This window comes from Lagenorhynchus albirostris, chromosome 16, assembly GCF_949774975.1.
Source record: "Lagenorhynchus albirostris chromosome 16, mLagAlb1.1, whole genome shotgun sequence".
In the NCBI taxonomy this organism is placed as follows: domain Eukaryota; kingdom Metazoa; phylum Chordata; class Mammalia; order Artiodactyla; family Delphinidae; genus Lagenorhynchus; species Lagenorhynchus albirostris.
The window spans coordinates 38978890-38997895 of NC_083110.1; the positions used below are offsets into that span (position 1 = coordinate 38978890).

At 40.3% G+C, this 19006-nt stretch overlaps 1 protein-coding gene across 20 annotated transcripts in view; it reads left to right on the plus strand.

Moving 5' to 3' along the window:
- The window catches only part of LOC132507587 (WASH complex subunit 2-like), a 56513-nt gene that overhangs the window by 11886 nt on the left and 25621 nt on the right, over positions 1-19006 (plus strand). For 10 of the 20 annotated variants that reach the window (XM_060127107.1, XM_060127114.1, XM_060127124.1 and 7 more), the window contains 13 exons: positions 386-479; positions 1865-1926; positions 3151-3198; positions 5216-5326; positions 5882-5969; positions 6605-6676; positions 7411-7529; positions 8000-8060; positions 9760-9819; positions 10215-10388; positions 13028-13155; positions 14194-14280; positions 17766-17867. In XM_060127107.1, the coding sequence (XP_059983090.1) occupies positions 386-479; positions 1865-1926; positions 3151-3198; positions 5216-5326; positions 5882-5969; positions 6605-6676; positions 7411-7529; positions 8000-8060; positions 9760-9819; positions 10215-10388; positions 13028-13155; positions 14194-14280; positions 17766-17867 (1206 nt within the window). The remainder of the gene's footprint in view (positions 1-385; positions 480-1864; positions 1927-3150; positions 3199-5215; positions 5327-5881; positions 5970-6604; positions 6677-7410; positions 7530-7999; positions 8061-9759; positions 9820-10214; positions 10389-13027; positions 13156-14193; positions 14281-17765; positions 17868-19006) is intronic. The other 10 variants (XM_060127108.1, XM_060127115.1, XM_060127121.1 and 7 more) reach the window with 5 other exon arrangements.

The window sequence follows — 19006 nt, forward strand, 5'->3', positions numbered from 1 at the left end:
GGAGGAAGATAGGTTACCATCATCAAAGGTTGCCAGAATTTCTGGTTTCTTTCCTTGGTCCTCCTCCTTTTGGGCATATTACTATGAAGTTGTGCCCCTTTCTTTGTTTGGTTACTGCTAGTAAACTTTTTGCAAGCCTTTGCCATTTTTGTTAATAAGGCACTTGAGAAGGGAGATTCTATGTAATTCAGCTTTACTTTGCCATCTTTACCTAGGATTTAACTTTTTTTTTAATCAGTGATTTAAAAAAAAAATCCTGCTGTGTTTCTTATTCTCCACTTTCATTATGTAACTTTTGGGCGGATGGAACAAGATGTCAAATGGAATACCTAATTTTATTTTCAACCTAAATATTTAATGGCTTATTCCCTTTCATTGTTTACAGGATCTATACATTGACCGTCCTTTACCTTATTTAATTGGGTCAAAGCTGTTCATGGAGCAGGAAGATGTAGGTCTTGGAGAGCTATCTAGTGAAGGTACTCTTTTGCACCAAATAGTTTTGTTGCTTTTAACATTTATATCTTAACTTTTTATTTTAAAATAATTTCAAACTGTACATTAAAGTTGGAAGACTAGTAGAGAGAGCTCCCACATACTGTTTACCCAGGTTTACCACTTGTGAACATTTCACCACATTTGTTTTATCATTCTTTCCCTATATACATAATATTTTTTTCTGAACCTGTTTGGGAGACATCATGCAGACGTCCTGCCCTCTTACTTCTCTGTATGGTTGGCAGTCTGTGTCCATGGGTTTTTGCATCTATGTATTCAACCAAGCTGGATTGAAAATATTTGGGAATAAAAAATTCCAGAAAGTTCCAAAAGCAAAATTTAAATTTGCCACACACAGACAACTATTTACAGAACGTTTATTTACATTGTATTTACAACTATTTATGTATCATTTACATAGTATGAGGTATTATAAGTAATCTGGAGATGATTTAAGGCTGTATACAGGAGAAGGATGTGGGAAGGTGTGCGTGTAGTTTATATGCAGACTATGCCATCTTGGTATCTGTGCGTGTGTGTGTGTGTGTAAAGGGGGTCCTGGAACCAATCCCTCGAGGGACAACTGTATTTCTGTGTGTGTTTTCTAAGAATAAGAACTTTCTCTTATAGCTGCATATTCTGCATATTCATTTGCACATCTGTCATCTTGGTTGGACATGTCTATTGGGCTTTGATGTGAGGCTTTTAATATGTCTATCTTGTTTATTAATAGAAAAATTATCAAAGTGGTTGAATTCTGTGAGACTTGGCAAGTATGTACAAATCAAGTATACTTGACTTTTCAACCTCTTCTTTAGATGTAACTTTTATATGAAATAAAGTCACCAATTGACTGTTCTCCGACAACAGCAGCAAAAACTATAATTATCAAAGTTAGGAAATTTTAACTGGATGTAGTACTAGCTAATCCTCAGTCATATTCAAATTTTGCCAATTGTCCCAATAATGTTCTTTATAGTCTCTCTTTTTCTCTGTTTCAGAATCCAATCCACTCACTGCATTTAGTTGTCAAATCTCTCTAGTCTTCTTTCAGTCTGATACCATTTCTCAGCCTTTTTTTGCTTTTTACAACCTCAACATCTTCGAGGAGTGCAAACCAGTTTTTTTCTTTGTAACTAATATATATTTTTTGTAACTAATAAGTATCTTGTGGGGTGATACTTTGAGGCTATGTAAATGTTCCATTCCTCACTATAGTGAAGATACTTTTAATTCCAGTTAATGGGTATAGATGGTTTTATCAAAATCTTTAGATGCTGGTGTATGGTGGTTTGTGATCTTGGAAGGGAACTAAGGATCTTTTCTTATGAATATTGGTGATAACCTTTATCTTTCTTCTCACCAGAAGGTTCAGTAGGCAGCGATCGTGGTAGTATTGCGGACAGTGAAGAAGAGAATGAAGAAGAGGTAAGGGCTTTCTGGTGTGTCCAGGTCATGGTGGGCAGGAAACTTAGGGTGTATTTAGTGGGCTAAATAAATAACATATTTGTGAATTAGCAATTTGTTTACATAAATCTTTTAATAGTGACAGAAGCCATATTCTGAAGCGTTTCCCCTTGGGGTGGGAGTTCCTTTTTGTCGTGTATACAAAAACCAAGGAAAACTGCTTTAATCTCTTTTACCATTACCCTCTCACCTCCCCACCAAATTCTCTTCTTGCCAATATATTTTGAGGGTGGCAGCTTAGATGTTTCGGTGGAATCTCTGCTTGAGATACAGTCTTTGAGTAAGTTCTGTCTTTGAGTAATTCTAGGGAAAAAGTCCACATTTAAAACTTTCTTTTACTATAAAGACTTTCTAGACCAGAAGGATCCTGAAAGCATCCACTTACATGTTAGCTTTGCTGCTGCCTCTGGCATCTTCATACCCACAGAGCATGATCTGACTCCCTGCTGTACGGTCTCAGGGTGTGTGGGCCTTGGCCACTGTTGTATCTGGGGTTGTTCCTTTAAATGGAATACTCGTTATTGCAAAGGGCAGAAACCCTTTGAAGGTTAGTCCCTGAGTGTTGATTTATAAACGGAGACAGCTTTGTATGTGTGCTCCCCTCTTCTCTGTTTCCACAGTCTCCGTTTCCTGTCCTCCTCCCTCCAGCCCTCCCAACAAAAAAAACCTAATAGTAGGAAATAAACTTTTCTAAAATAACCTTGCTGTATAACTGATTGTCTTTAGCTAAATCCTTTGCTTTTAGCCATTGAAGCAACTCTTTACCTCATTACTCATATTAAGTACTCATGTTCCCTTCTTGGGCCTGATGAATTAATTGTCCTACTTAGAGGGAAAATAGAAAACGTAGTCCAAAATGTAAAATAATGCAAACCAACTTTTGATAATTTAGTTAATTAAATGTGCAACTCTTACTTTAAATCCAAAGGTTAGAGATGATAGGGCAGATCAATATGAACAAATAGAGAGGTTTAAATGAATCACAAAAGTGACATGTTAACTGGAATAGTCCTTGGCGACATTGCCAACTCTCCACCTTATCTGCACCTTGATACGTCAGGTGACTAGTAGTCGGTACAGAGAGACCCAGTGTTGGCTACCCCAGAGACTTAGACCCGAGATCATTTCTGTGCTTCCAAGTAAAGCCTGTGTTAACAAAAAAGCCTCTTTTTTTTTCTCCTATAGGAGTCAGATGAAGATTTTGCCAATCATAGTGACAATGATCAAAACCGGGTAAGATGCATATGTTGAAGTGACTTAAATTTTAACTGAAGCATAGCATTTATACTAAATCTATGCTAAAATTACTTTTGAATGACTTAGGGGAAAGTGAGGATTTATTCATGTTTACAACTATTCATGTTTCCTTCAAATGTTTCATGTTTTTAGGCTAACTACCCTCTTGTATATTTTTTCTCATTTGCTTTATATTTTATCTTCATTTTTCTTAGACAACAAAGAAGTAAAAAACGAAATTGAGAAACGGAGCCTATAAAACAAGGCCTGATTACCCAAACTGAATTTTTCACATGAACACACCTTTCCTGTTTTAAAATTTGAGACAATATAGCAGTAAGGCTAAGGAACACTGCAAAAATGGAAATCTTATTATCCTACTGTCTTAGCACTGTTGTCTTAATTTTTGTATATCCTTCTAAGGACATGTTCTTTTCATAACATGCATAGTTTATTTTCTGTTATTTTATATTAACATGTCACAGGTGGTTCCTTGACATTTTAAATAGTCTTTGTAATTTGCTTTGTAAACTTCTGTATTTTTTAACATACATATGTAATACTGTTGTAGTCTTTAAACGTGTATGGGAAATAGTTTATTTGTAAATTTTAATTTTTGACATAATGCTGCATTCAGTGTTTTCATACATAAAAATCCTTTCCTTCTGTGAACTCTTTCCTTAGGAATTAGGTGGTGTAGAGTTACTTGATACTACTGTCTAATGGACATTCAGATTAACAGATCATGCATAATGATTTTCCCAGGATCTCATCAGCACTGGGATTATGATTTTTGCTACCATAGTATATGTACGGTGGTATATTGAGATGATCCCAATTTGCATTTCACTTTCCTAATTCGGAAATATTTTTTCACAAAAATTTCCAATTATCAAGTGAAAGATTTAGCACTTTTTGGTTGTTACTTGTATTTTTTTCAGTTGTGTTCACAAATGTGGCTCATCTTTATAATTTTAATAATCTTTCTGTACAGTGTATTTATTTCTATGGAATTTACTATTAGATCTGTAAATTCGGACAGTTTTTTAAAAAATTAATTAATTTTGGTTGCACCGGGTCTTAGTTGCAGCACACACGATCTTCGTTGCAGCATGTTTAGTTGCGGCATGCGAGCTTCTTAGTTGCAGTATGCATGTGGGATCTAGTTCCCTGATTAGGGATTGAACCTGGGTCCCCTGCATTGGGAGCACGGCATCTTACCCACTGGACCACCAGGGAAGTCCCTGGACAGTTTTTCAAATAATACAGTATGGTGATTAAAAGCATTGGTGGAACCATTTGTTTGTATTGTTAAAGATAGATTTGTTGTGTGTGCCACTGCTAACCTCAGAGTTCTAAGGATTAAATTAGTTTAAAAAGTGCTTTTAGCGTAGTGCCTGGCACAGTTTATTGATTTCCATGTTAAGAAAAATTTTTTTTAATTATACAATTTTTACGTACCAGTGGCTGCCTTTGTAAAAAGTTAGAACTTAACACATAAGACTAAGTTTGAGTCATCTAATCCTCATCTCCTCACAGTCTCCAGAAATAACTGGTGTTATCATCTGGGAGTGCATATTCCAAGTGCTGTTCTTTGCGTTCACAAATATGTCTGTGTTCATAGAAGTGGTGTTGTATATGTGTCAGGGTGTGGTCAGGATATCATTCGGGGTTTATCATTCACTATTTTGTCACTTGATTGGTCTTGGATGTCTCTCCAATTGTTATAGCTTATTCCTTTTGACTGTTAGTATTTTTATTAAGATAAGGCTATACTTATTTAGTTTATTCATTTCTCTAGTGGTGGACATTTTTATTATTTCAATCTTTTGCTATTGCACTGAAAATAAATCTCGTGTGTTATTTGTTCTAGCACATTTACTGCTTCATAACTTTTGGTGCATTATTTGTTGTTCCCAATTTGAAGGAGAAGTCTGAAGGCTAAGTGGCAGTATCCCTTTTTCAGCTTGATGACTGCACCTAATAGTTTTAATCTGGTGGTTTATACTTTCAGCACACTGCACAAATGAGTGATGAAGAAGAGGATGATGATGGTTGTGACATTTTCGCTGACTCTGAGAAGGAGGAGGAAGATACTGAGGACACTGAAGAAAATTCCAGACATGTAAGAAAGACTATAGTTGTTATTGCTTGGCAAGGTTTTAGAAATGGTACCTAGTACTCATTCCTTTTATTGTCATTTATATTTGTAACCGTCTCATTTTGCATCCTATTTGTAATTTCATTTACACTTTTGGAAATAATGGTTGAGCATCCCAAGTTGCCTTACAAGTACCACTTTCTTCTCCAAATGTTAAGATTTTACAAGTTAGATCATTCAAAATATATTCAGTTTCAGAGTTTTAAGATCCTAATACTCCCCCCACCAAGCACTTCATGGTAGTTTTCTTATCTAGATCTAGATAAGAAAACCACCATGTATTAAAGTGAAGTATAAAAAAAATAAGGAAATAAAGAGATCTCCCTTTGAAGGAACACTGAGTCTTCTTTCTCAGGTGATCTGTATAGGGTGCATGTGTTTACATTTATTTAGTTAAACCTTAATTTCTCACCAGTTCAGTTTCTTTGCCATTGTTTACATAGTTTTGTTAGGTGTCCAAAAGTAAACTGTACTAGTTTGTTACAAAAAAGTGATTCTTTTGGTCTTCTCTGCCTGTAGAAAAAAAGTAGACCCACGTCATTTGCCGATGAGCTGGCAGCTCGGATCAAAGGGGATGCTGCAAGCCGGGTGGAAGAGGAGCAAACAAGTATGTCACTGCCACCGAGATGAGCTAAAGGGGCAGTGGGGAAGTGTAGGACCCTCTGCTGGGCTTCACTGAGTGTAGATTTCCTTGTTTAATTACTAAGGCGCAAGAGGCTTAAATTGTAGTTCTTATCTTTTTTGGCTTATAGACTCTTCGATAACTGAACACTGTGGACCCCCACCCCCAGCCCATCTCCCAAATAATGCACATATGTGCATCTATATATGCAGTTTCATGGGATTAATGGGTACCACAGAGAACCATGGGCCCCAGATGAAGAATCCTTGGCTTAATATTTACTCCTATATTTTATTTTGACCAGATAAAAATGTACCATACACTATATTCTAGTGATTTAACAGAGTGGAAAGATGTCAGAAGTCTTTCAGCAAGTGCAGTCCTCTCATGCACGTGACCCTGGTATGGTAGCTGAAGCTTTCTGCCTTAAAAAGAGGCACTTTTTGAGTGTCTGCTCTGGGTAAGGCACTGAGAGGGGTGCTCAGGTGGAGCTGAGATACAAAGTTGAATGTCTTGCTCTTAGCTTAGGAGTTGTGAGGATGGCAGATGTGTGTGAAGAGTCAGTAAGTAAATACTAAGGGTGGACTGAGTATTGTTCAAACTGTGAAATATTCTTCAAGGCTTATCCCCAGGGGAAACAAAACCTCGGAAGACATTGAAAGAGAAGAAGGAAAGGAAAACTCCCTCAGATGGTAAGCCTTTCCCCTCAATTCTCTTGTTTTAGGAGGCTCTTGACTCGGGAATGGGAATATTGCTTATGTGATCTGTAAAAGTGCCTTTTTAAGTGCTGACAAATGAGGTCTGTCTCTGTACACTTTTTGAAAGCATTTAAGAGCATGCTTTTGGGGTGTGGGGAGAAGTGAGTGTGGAGTTAAAATGCTTTAAAGATTTGAATTACTAGATTTTATAGGTATCTATTAGCTGTCTTTCTAGACTTCTGTAGACGTTTAGAAACTATGGAGCTCTAGCATTTGTTTTCAATAAGGAATATTATATCAGACCCTTTAACATTCAGTGGTAATGTCCATTATGTTTCCACCTGGGACTGTGTCAATCTGCAGCTCTCTCTTCAGTCTACCTCTCTGTCCCTCAGATTCTGGTGGAATAGGTCTTGGATGGCAATCGAAGCATAGACTTGCTTCAGAAGAAATTTAGATGAAAGTAATTGCCTGCAGAGTTTACCTTGCCCCAGACATTTACAGACTTGTGAGTGGGAAAGCAAAGAGCATTTTAAGGGATTCAGTGAACTGTTTAATGAGTTTTTGTCTGAAGGTCCTGAGACGGCCAACATTCAAGTAGTCCTTGTTACATATGGTTAGATAAACTCTATGCCAGTTTTGGAGGTGTTATAAAGGTTAATCCCCAGAACTGGGGTTCTAAGCCCATCTTTAATTCTCCCTGCAAAACATTTCTTTCTGTTTGCTAGATGAAGAAGATAACTTATTCGCACCCCCCAAGCTGACAGATGAAGACTTCTCACCATTTGGCTCTAGAGGTGGCCTGTTCAGCGGAGGGAAGGGACTTTTTGATGATGAGGATGAGGAGGTAAGTCGGCGGGAATAGCGAAGCTCTCCATAGCTGTGTCATGTGTCCCCAAGGAAGAAATACAGTTAGTTCCTTTAGTAAGGAAAGGATGGCTTCTTATTTGGAAGTTGCTTCTACTTTCATATTTTAGGAGATTTTGAACTAAGAATCACAAAATGAGGAAATACTGTATCCTGATGCCCTTTGTTAAATAGGGAGAGAATGAGAGTGTTAATAGTGGAAAATTTACTTGGTTAAGTGATTGTTTCTTACCTTGTCTTTTGTCTTTTTCCACGTTTGTATTTAATTCCTGGGCAGACCTAAATTATTTCAGGGTCTGATTCTGTCATAGTCTTCACTATGGAACTGATTTTCTGACAGAACAGTAAATATGTAGCTTTAAACTTTACAAGGCACTTTTCTTTAGACATCTTTACTGCAGCTCCATTTTCCTCTGCTATTTTGAACTGTGTTGTCTACTTTATTACAAGCAGAGTGACCTCTTCATGGATGCCCCTCAGGATCGGGGAGCTCGAGCCTCTGTTAAAGAAGGTGAGCGTGGATTGATGCTGCCTGTGCTTCTTCATGCACAGATTTCCAGAACTGGTTACTTCCCATCAGGAGATGGAACCCCTAAAGTTGTTCCCAAACCTTGTTTCTCTGTTAGGCAGGAAGCTGTTGTGTTCACCTTGATCTAGTTAAAAGCTGTTCCTTTACACTAATTCATGTCTTGGAAAAAACAAAAAGTACCATCTGTAAACCCACATCACAATTTTGTCTCTTTCTTAGAGAATTCAAAGTGAACCAGCGAAAGCACTCCAGCAGTGTTGAGGATATTTTAATTTAATCAAATTTAGTTCAAAGAAATATTTCTGAAATTCTGCACATAAGTTGGAAATCAGTAATTCCTCAGCCCAGTGTGCATTAGAATAATTTGAATTTTTAAAAAGCATCCATAAGCTATGTAAAAACTTAAAAATTTTATTCCATTAGGTCTGTGATAGTTCTTGGGAATTGGGAATGAGTTATTTTAAGCGACTTGGTCTCCCCAGGCCACAAGTTGTCAGATTTTAGACTTATTATGATGCTGGCTGACCTGATTGTCTTGAGGTCCCTGCTCTCCACTTTTTGGCATCTGTGACTTGCCTAGTTTCTTGCTTTCCTGTTTTTGTCTTCATTTCTGTCACTGACGTCTCCGATATTTTGCTGTCCTTTTTTTTTTTTTAATAGATTTTATTTATTTATTTATGGCTGCGTTGGGTCTTCGTTGCTGCGCGTGGGCTTTCTCTGGTTGCGGCTAGCGGGGGCTACTCTTCGTTGTGGTGCACAGGCTTCTCATTTCAATGGCTTCTCTTGTTGCGGAGCATAGGCTGTAGGCACGTGGGCTTCTGTAGTGGTGGCTCGCAGGCTCTAGAGCACAGGCTCAGTAGTTGTGGCACACGGGCTTAGTTGCTCCACGGCATATGGGATCTTCCCGGACCAGGGCTCAAACCCGTGTCCCCCGCGTTGGCAGGCAGAGTCTTAACCACTGCGCCACCAGGGAAGCCCATTGCTGTTCTTTTTTACTTGCTTATTCTCATCCAACTGGACTGGATGGAGTCAGAACTGTTGAGCCCTGCTTGCTCTGTCCCTTGCCTCCCCCATTTGTGCTCTACATCTTCCTTGGCCTCCCCAGCCAACCCCAGTGTTATAGCCTGCCCAGAGTCAGTGATCTTCCATGGGAGTCACAGCCTAGATTGATTTAATACCAAGAAAAAAAGTCATGACATTGGTAGAGAAGACGATACTAAGGAATTTTAAAATGGCTCTTTTAGGAAAACTAGTTAAAAAGATTTTTTTTAAATTGGGGTATAGTTGTTTTACAGTGTTGTGTTAGTTTCTACTGTACAGCAAAGTAGATTTCCCTGTGCTATACAGCAGGTTCTCATTAGTTATCTACTTTATGCATATTAGTGTATATACGTCAGTCCCAATCTCCCAATTCATCCCACCCCTGCCTTTCCCCCCTTGGTGTCCATACGTTTGTTCTCTATGTCTGTGTGTCTATTTCTGCCTTGCAAACGGGTTCATCTGTACCATTTTTCTAGATTCCACATATGTGCATTAATACATGATATTTGTTTTTAGGAAAAATTAGTTTTAAAATTCTCCTATTAGCTGTGTATTGTATTGCACATATTTTAGGACGGTGCATTTAACAAGGAAAGTTGCTTTCTCTGCTGAAATGTTATCTCTTTGTTTCTCATTTCAGCGTCTTCATCCTCCAAACCTGGAAAGAAAATCCCAGCAGGAGCTGTTTCTGTATTTTTAGGTATCATAACTTAGAGTTTGTTTTTAAAAACTATATACCTGTTGTTTTGTCATTTTTAAGATTGTCATCTTCAAAGGACTGACTGGGGAGTAGAGTATGAAGAACTTTGGAGGGCATCTAAGAGTGAGAGCTCACTTAACCTGTGTTAGCTCATATTACCTTAGAAATCAGTGGCCTTGGACTTTTTTCGGTCTGAGTGATCAGTTGATTCTGCATTGTGGGACATTCTGTATCAGTAAAGGTTGGAGGTTGTTGGGTCCTGTTAATGTATTTTGTGGATGAACTGAAACTACAAGTTCTTGGTGGTGGTACTGTTTTTTTTTTCCCCCTCCTGTAAAGTCAGGAAGTGCACCCACCTGGCTCACAGCTGGTTTGTCCTGTCCCTCCACCCACAGGGGACACTGATGTGTTTGGTGCCACCTGTGCTCCGTCACTGAAGGAGGCCCAGAAGCCCGAGCAGCCCACTCCAGGGAAAAGCTCGTACCTCCCAGCGCCTGCTGGCCTCTTTGATGATGACGACGATGATGATGACTTTTTTGCAGCATCCCGTAGCAAACCTCCCAAGACAGGTACTGCTCCATCCTCTGTTTCTGGAAATTTAGCCAAATAAAGAATGTTGACCTAGGGGAGTTCCCTGGTGGTTTAGTGGTTGGGATTCCAGGCTTTCATTGCTGTGGCCCGAGTTCAATCCCTGGTCAGGGAACTGAGATCCTACAAGCCGTGTGGTGCAGACAAAGAAAAAAGAAAAGAAAAGAAAAAAAAATGTTGACCTAAAAAGGCATGAAGTTCATCTAGTTCCTTATCTCTTGCAGTGCCAGAATCCCTCCGCGAGCATTCCTGTCAGAGTTGTCTCATCTCTACTTAGATAGTTATGGTGCCTTGGAGGTCTGTATTTTATGGACCAATTTTTCCTGCTTTGGAAACTAATTACTAGAATTATCTTTCTTATTTAGAGAGAAATCTGTTCCCCTCTAATATCTGCCCAAGATGCTAGTTTTGACCTTTTCAGTTAGAGAGAAAGTTTTAATCACACTTTCTTCCAGAGTCCTTAGGAAAATACACGAGCATGGGCAGAACGTTCATGCTAGCTGTTTAGTTCCCAGCTTCTCCGCTCTGTACCAGAAAGCCCAGGTGACCTTGACTTTCCCTTCTGTAACAGGGTTTTTAGCTCCTTGGCCACTTCGCCACTCTCCTTTCTTCTCCCCTCAAATTTCAGCCAGCTTGTTCATGAACTCACTCCTATGAATCAGTGGTTATTTAATGGCAGATGTCTCTCTCAGGACTCCTGTCAAAATGCAGATTCTGATTCACTGGGTTTAGGGTGGGGCCTGCGATTCTGCATTTCTGACAGGCTCCCTGGTGGGTAGAGATTGCTTGTCCATGGGTTGCAAAGGATTGGGTTTATTGGTTGTCTTTCTAGAAAAGAAGGGTAGACCACTGAGGTACACACAACTTCTAGCAACTTGAGCAACAAAGGGCTTTTTCTCCTAAGGACTAGATGGACCAGGAAGCATCGAGAAGCAGGGTCTCTGGACTTAGCTCCTTTTCCAGCAGTAGGTGTGAAAGTAAGGACAGCAGCAGAAATGTGAGGGCAGTAATAGCTGGGTTTTAGAAAGAGTGCAAACTGGACACATACTACGCTCACATCTAGGCCGACTGAAATGACAGTGAATAAAGGAGTAAGTGCCTCTCGTGGCTTGGAAGGGCTCTCACTTGGTGGGATTAACTGATTTGGAATCACAAGTAAGTTGGTGCTGCTTTCATTGACAGCTGCTGTTTTCCTGGGACATGCGTGAGTCAGTGCCCTATTTCAGTGACACACACCTCATTCAGAGCAGCAATGCTTGTGGTAGCGAAAGGTTGGAATCCCCCCAAATATTCATCAGTAGGGTAAATTATGGTCCTTCCATTTAGTGGAATTTTGTGAAGCTGTGAGAAAGAATGAGTTTTTTGTGTGTTGACATGGGAAGATACCCTAGGTACATTGAGTGAAAAATGCAAATCATAAGACACATTCTTCAAATTGTGTTATTTATTATTTAGCCATATTTGCGAATAACTAGAGTTAACATGTTAGTATATCTTTTGTGGAAATTAGAAGCATGTATATCAAACTGTTCCTGCTGGCCTTGTTTGGGTGGGCAGGTGGGATTATGTGGGAGGTTTCAGTTTTTGCTTTTATATGCCTCTGTATAGTTGGACTTTTTATTTTTTTTAATTTTTAAAAAAGATTTATTATTTTTATTATTATTTTTTGGCCGCGTTGGGTCTTAGTTGCAGCACGTGGGATCTTCGTTGAGGCATGCGGGATCTTTTGTTGCGATGCGCGGGCTTCTCTGTAGTTGTGGCATGCAGGTTTTCTCTTCTCTAGTTGTGGCACGCAGGCTCCAGGGCACGTGGGCTCTGTAGTTGTGGCGCGTGGGCTCCAGGGCGCGTTGGCTCTGTAATTTGCGGCTCTCTTGTTGAGGTGCGTGAGCTCAATAGTTGTGGCGTGCAGGCTTAGTTGCCCCGCAGCATGTAGGATCTTAGTTCCCTGATCAGGGATCGAACCTGCGTCCCCTGCATTTTAAGGCGGATTCTTTACCACTGGACCACCAGGGAAGTCCCAGTTTAACTTTTTAAAAGCAGGAGCCAACTGTCACTTCTCAGATTCCTAGAGCAGTTGACTCTTAAATGATTTTTCTTTCTGTAGGTCTCTTTTTACCCTTTATGCTAGTCCAAACTACTCCAAGCGTAAGGTACTGCTTCTTGGATAAGGGTGTAAGCCAGATGGTTAAACTGTCTGTCCTGCATTTCATTGGAGTAGCTGTTGTGTTCTTTGAAAAATTCCAATCTAGTCCACTTAATATTTCTTCGTAACTAATCAAGCAATAACATACTTTTTCTGTTTATTCTTTGGGAAAGAAGAATTTTTTTTTTTTTTTTTTTTTGGCGGTATGTGGGCCTCTCACTGCTGTGGCCTCTCCCGTTGCGGAGCACAGGCTCCGGACGCGCAGGCTCAGCGGCCATGGCTCACGGGCCCAGCCACTCCACGGCATGTGGGATCTTCCCGGACTGGGGCACGAACCTGTGTCCCCTGCATCGGCAGGCGGACTCTCAACCACTGTGCCACCAGGGAAGCCCTGGGAGAGAAGAATTTTTAATCTGTGAATTTCGTGGTGGGATTTTTGACCTCCGTGTAATTTTATGCTGTGGTCTCTTTCTAAAGACAAAGTCAAATCCACTGCCAGTATCTTTGACGATGAGGAAGGAGATCTGTTCAAAGAAAAAGCGGCAGCTTTGCCAGAGGCTACTGTAACTCAGACAGATGAAAATAAAGAAAAAGCAGAAAAAAAGGTAAGCAGGAGGGAAGACTAAACACAGGAGTGTAGATTTGGGGCATCTTGTTAATTCACTGGAACCCAGAGGGAAGTATTGTTCCTTTCAAGTGTATAGCAAACTTCAAATGTACAGAGAGTTGAAAGAATACAACAAACACCCAAATAACTAGCACCTAGATTCAGCAGTTGTGGCATTTTGCCTTCCTCGGTGGTCTTAACATCCACTGGTGATCTTTTCCTGAACCAGTTATCATGTTGGGTGGCGGGGAAAACAGAAGAATGTGGTTCTACTTTTACCATTTCTTCTTTGTTAATTAGCTGGCATCCTTCTGAACAGAAGAGCTTTCTCTCCTCCTTCTTTCCTGCTTTTTTAGTATCACGATAGGATCATAGATTCGCTATTCGACATGTTATGATCCATTAACATCGTAATTCAAATTGACCTGTATTTGGCCAATAGGCTGCATCTCCATCACTCTTTAAGCTCTTCTGGCTGCTGTCCCTTCCCTTGCTATCCTGCACAGCTTGAAACCCTGACCCTCTCTGCCTCTGACCACCTAGGTGCCAGCATTCAGAACCCAGCAGGCTCCTAGGATGCCCACCTTAGGTTCCAGCTTAGGTACATGTCCCACTTGTGCACTGTATGAGGCAGGCAGTCTGTCCTACCCTGATCCCCCAGATGTGCCCTCTGCTTTATCTTGTTTTTCTCTTTTCTCACAGTTCCCTCTGCCTGGAGTGTTCTTGCTTGTACCATCTCCCATGTCCAGGTCCTGTCTGTCCTGAGAAATTTACTTTACAAGGACTGTTTCTTCTTTCATTCCTAACATATACCAATTTTAAAATTCTTTCTCATGGTACTTCTCTTTTTGCATTAATTCTTTATATGCACTTGATACATGTCCAAGGTCCATGATGTTTTTATTCCCCTGCTGCATGGCCTGGGACCTTATCCTAGCAGAGATTCAGGACATCTTTTGAATGAATGAGTGAATGAACCCTCATTGTCAGGTGTCTGGCTTGTTAACTCTCAATTTTTTTTTTTTTCCCAACAAAGGTTACCCTCCCTTCCAGCAAAAATCTCAAGCCGTTGTCAGAAACAAAAACTCACAAAGGTTTATTTTCAGATGAGGATGACTCTGAGGTAAGGAATTCATTCTTTTTCTTAGTTCTGGGAAATAGTTCATGGATATGACATTGGAAAGTATTTCTGATTCAGGGTGTTCTCAGTAGAGTTATAAGGCTTATTAAGTACTTTAGTTCTTTCATTGAAAATAATGTTTTGAGAACACATGGTCTATAGAAAGCAACATGTATACGATACTTTCACTGTTGGGTTTGAATCCAGTGAATCTCCTGGGAGGAAAATTCAGGATACTCATATTTTAGGCTATTAATTGATCCATAATGTAATGAGGTGCTTGTACGAGAACAGAAATCAACACACTGCTTCCTCTTTCAGTAGTCTCACTAAACAGTGGGCATAGACTGTTAACAGTTTGTGGGCTGGCACTGCCTTGCAGACAGCCTCAGTCCTCCAGGGCCCTGCCTAGAAGCACCTTTCCAGTGACGCAGGGACAACTCTCAGAAGCGTTACTGCTTTTTCTGACTTCCACAGGCCTTGATCCTTTTAGAGCTAACTTTAGGCCAGGGTTTTAAGGGATCGGAGACCTATCTGAGAATGTGTAATGGGCAGTAATCAATCCCCTTCACAGAGAAAGATGGGAACATGGCAGAAATTTATATGTAATTTCAAGAAATTACGAACTCTGGGTTAAGCTCTTGTGGTTATTTTGCACTTACAGCCAGGATGAGCATACAACTCTTTGGAGGTAGAGGGATCACTGTTGATGGAAATAAAATCTTGAGGCATATATTTCATTGGTGGCCAGTGTGCAGAAGATAGGAATTAAGTGAAGTCCAGTTAAGCCAAACTCCTGACACATAAGTAGAGCATGATGGGGCCTCACACTCTGGTCTTATCCTGCACTCTCCGCTTCTTCATCATCACACACAGAGGCACTTGGAGATCTTTGGGCTGGCTTTTGCCCCTCTGGGAGTGCTCTTCCCAGAATCGGATAGCCCACTTCCTCACTTTTTCCAGGTCCCTGCAAGGTCTCCTGTGACAGCCCTTTGCACAATAGCAAGCCCGCCAGCACACATCACACTGTGCTCCTTAGCCCCTCTTCTGTTTTATTGTCCCCACAGTATGTATTGCCATGTGACACTTCATGTCTGCTTGTTCACTGTCTATGTCCCATCTAGAGCAAGCTCCATGAGGGCAGGACGGTGTGTTTCCTGCCTGTGTCCTTAACGCCTAGACTAGTGCTTGGTATTTGGTAAGCTGTCAGGGAGTTGTTGACTAAGTGAAAAAACCAAACGTGAGCAATTTCAGTGACTCAACAGGTGTTCTCATTATTTATTACTATGAAACAGATCACTCCAAAACTTTGTGGCTTAAAACACCAATAAGTTTTATTACCTCTTATGGTTGTAGAAGTTGACTGGGCTCAGCCAGGCATTTTCCACTTAGGGTCTCTCATGTGGTTCCAGTCTGAAGGTGGCCAGGCTGAGAGTCATCTCACTCATGTGTCTGGTGCCTGGGTGGGAAAGACTCGAACAGCTGGGGCTCTTGGGAGGTCCCTCTCTGTCTCTGTGTGGTCTCCCAGCATGGCAGCTTCAGGGAAGCTGGACTTCTTAGGGTGTTGCCTCAAGGCTTCAAAGTGAGATTCCCAAGAGAGCTGCACAGAGGCTGTACAGGTGTACCTGGGAGATACTGCGGGTTTGGTTCCAGACACCATAATAAAACGAATATCTCAGTAAAGTGAGTCACATGAATGTTTTGGTTTCCCAGTGCATATAAAAGTTAACGTTTATACTATACTGTAGTCTATTAAGTGTGCAATAGCATTATGTCTAAAAAAAATGTATATACCTTAATTAAAAAATACTTTATTGCTAAAAAATGCTAACCATCATCTGAGCCTTCAGCAAGTCATAATCTTTGCTGGTGGAGGATTTGAAATAGTGCAAGAATTACCAAAATTTGAGAAACAAAGTGAGCAAATGCTGTAGGAAAAATGTCATTGACAGACTTGCTTGAGACAGGGTTGCCACAAACTTTGAATCTGTGGAAAATGCAATATCTGTGAAGCACAATAAAGTGAAGCACCATAAAATGAGGTATGTCTGTACTGTTTTTTGTAACCTAGCCTCAGAAGTCAGCGTTGTCACTTCTACCACATTCTGTTGGTTGAGGCAGTACAAAGGCCCGCCCAAATTCAAAGGGCAGGGGACACCAACTCCACTTCCTGATGGTAGGAGTGTAAATGAATTTGCAGACAGGTTTAAATCCACCACCACAGGTTTTGTCCCATGTGTACCATCACAGATTGTTTTTATTGGATATTGTCGAGGTTTTTAGGCAAGGAGAAGTAAAACGATGCAGTCTAGGAAGAGCTTTGGACCAAAAGCATTGAATATTTACTCCTCCCTTTATATCTCAAGTGTGGAGCTAAAGTTTACCTTGTGGAATCATTTTGGGGAGGTGTTTAAGGTAATGGAAAGCCTTTTCTTTCCCCTAACACCAAGGAAGATATTAGTCAAGGGTCCAAAACAGTGATGTTGAAATTTGTTTTTGTTCTTTGTTTTGGTTTACTACTACTTTTTTTTTTTTTTTTTTTTAACACAGCCCTTTCTTTAAGTGAAATGTTGCCAATGCTTAAAATGCAGGAGAGGCATGGGAAGCCTGGGACTCCCCCTGTGTGGCCCCTTCTACCCAAACAGACCCATGGGGACTCCACGGGGCCTAGGCAAAAGCCACTGGGCTGAGTGGAGCTTTTCTCAGTTAATGAAGTAATTAGCTCCATATCTGAGTAGACATTGATTACATGATTAAAAAAAAATTATCCAGAGGTCTTAGAAACTATGTTCTTGTCCTATTTGCCTGTCTCTTATGTATTGAAGTTTCTCATCCTGAGGGAATAGTTATCCTATTTCATGTTTCTGATTCATGCAACTCAGTTTGCAGATCTTTCTTTGCATTATAGGCTGACATTTTATAACATTTTGGAAATTTCTTCAGAATCTACCAGATCTTTCTCTAATTTGCAACATTTCCTAGCTGCCGTTCAAGAACGCCAAATAGTTTAAAGTTAAAATTTAATTTGTATTTATTTAAAAGAAATCATATCATACTCTTATTATAGGAAAGAGGATATAACTAAATAAAACAGAGTCATAGATCCAATAATTTGTTAATCTAGCTTCTATTTCCATTATTAAATCTGTTTAATCTCTCTGGACAGAAAAAGGAAGTTATTTTTTTAAGCGTGGTAGGAAGTTGATTGGAAAAATTTCCCCTGCCTTAATCATCCAGGTGAGAGTATAAAAACCTCTGGGTTCCAGTGACGCCACGTGGAGTTACATGTGGGTCTTTTCCTTCTCACCTGCACGCAGTGAGGATGGACTGATGCGTGTTCCTCGAGGACTGTGTCAGCGAGCTTCCCTCTTTGACAAAGAGTCCTGGATGCACGGCAGCCATCATGTCGTAAACTTTAGTGTTTTATATCTGATACTTTAAAAACTGGTATATTTTATAAACCAGGAACTTTAATCTTGATCCAACAGGATTTGTTTTCTTCTCAAAGTGTGAGTAAGTCGAAAGATGCATCTCTCCTGCCTAGCAAACTCCCCACCTCGGTCTCGCTTTTCGATGATGAAGATGAAGAGGTAAACATTGTTACTGCAACACAAGATAATCAAGTTTTCCATTAGTAGAAAACTGTTGCTGATGTAGCTTTATAACCAGAGGCTCATACAGTAGAACAAGGTGATAGGGAAGCCAGTCAAGCTTTCTGAGGCTTATATAACAAAAACATTTCAGTTTTTATTTCAGTTTTTATTTCCTTTCTTAAGTTCTCTTAACTGCACAATGGGCAGAGCTTTAGATTTCTTGACCCAGCTCTATGCAAGGCTTTGTAGGTTTCACTTTTAAAATCTTCCTTTAAGAAATACTTTTTAGGGGATGGAACCCAATGGTCTACAAGAATGTCTTGGATAAAGTGGGAGTGGAGGGGAGAAGGCAACCATGTCCTCACCTTGCTTCTATTTCCCACGCCGGATGAGAGCAAAGTGGGAGAAAGAAATGAGAGGGAAGACAAGCCAAACCTTTGCTCTTATGCAGTATGGTGCGGTGGCTGAGCTCATGGGCTTTGGCATCAGAGCCCTGTGTTCACATCCTAGCTCCACCACATGCAAATCAGGGACCTTGGGCAAGTAACTTAACCTTTCTGAATCTCGTCTCGCTTAGTAGTATATAGGGTCATTGTGACAGCTAAAACAGCTAATGCACAGCCATTGGCACAGTGCCTGGCACATAGTAAGTGCGTAGTAAATGTGAGCTCTGTCATTCATATCCCCAGTGAGTGCCAGTTCATTAGTCTCACGGCCTTTCCTACCTTCCCACACTTTCCTTAAAGACTCCCTTTATCCAGTCTTTACACTACAGGACTGTTCACTTGCTGTAGTATGTTGTTAAGAGTGGTTTTCTGTTTAACTTGGGCTCAGGCCAAGTTCTATGGTTTTGTTCCCTTTACCTAAGTAAAAATACCTTAATAGGTACTTTGGGAATGCCGTTGAACCCATAAGAATCAGCTCTTACTAGGCCAGTGATTTTATTTAGTAAATTATTTCTTAAGTTTGTATTGTCCCTTTGAAATTAATCAGAAACACAAGTCATTCCTTCCCTCTGTCCCAGGTGTGTGTCTTCCATAAATGTGAAAGAGTAGAGAAACCTCCCTGTATCTTTCTCTTTATGCATTGGTCTGGTTTCTAATTCATAGAAAGAAAGGTGCAGGCTGCTGGCTGCC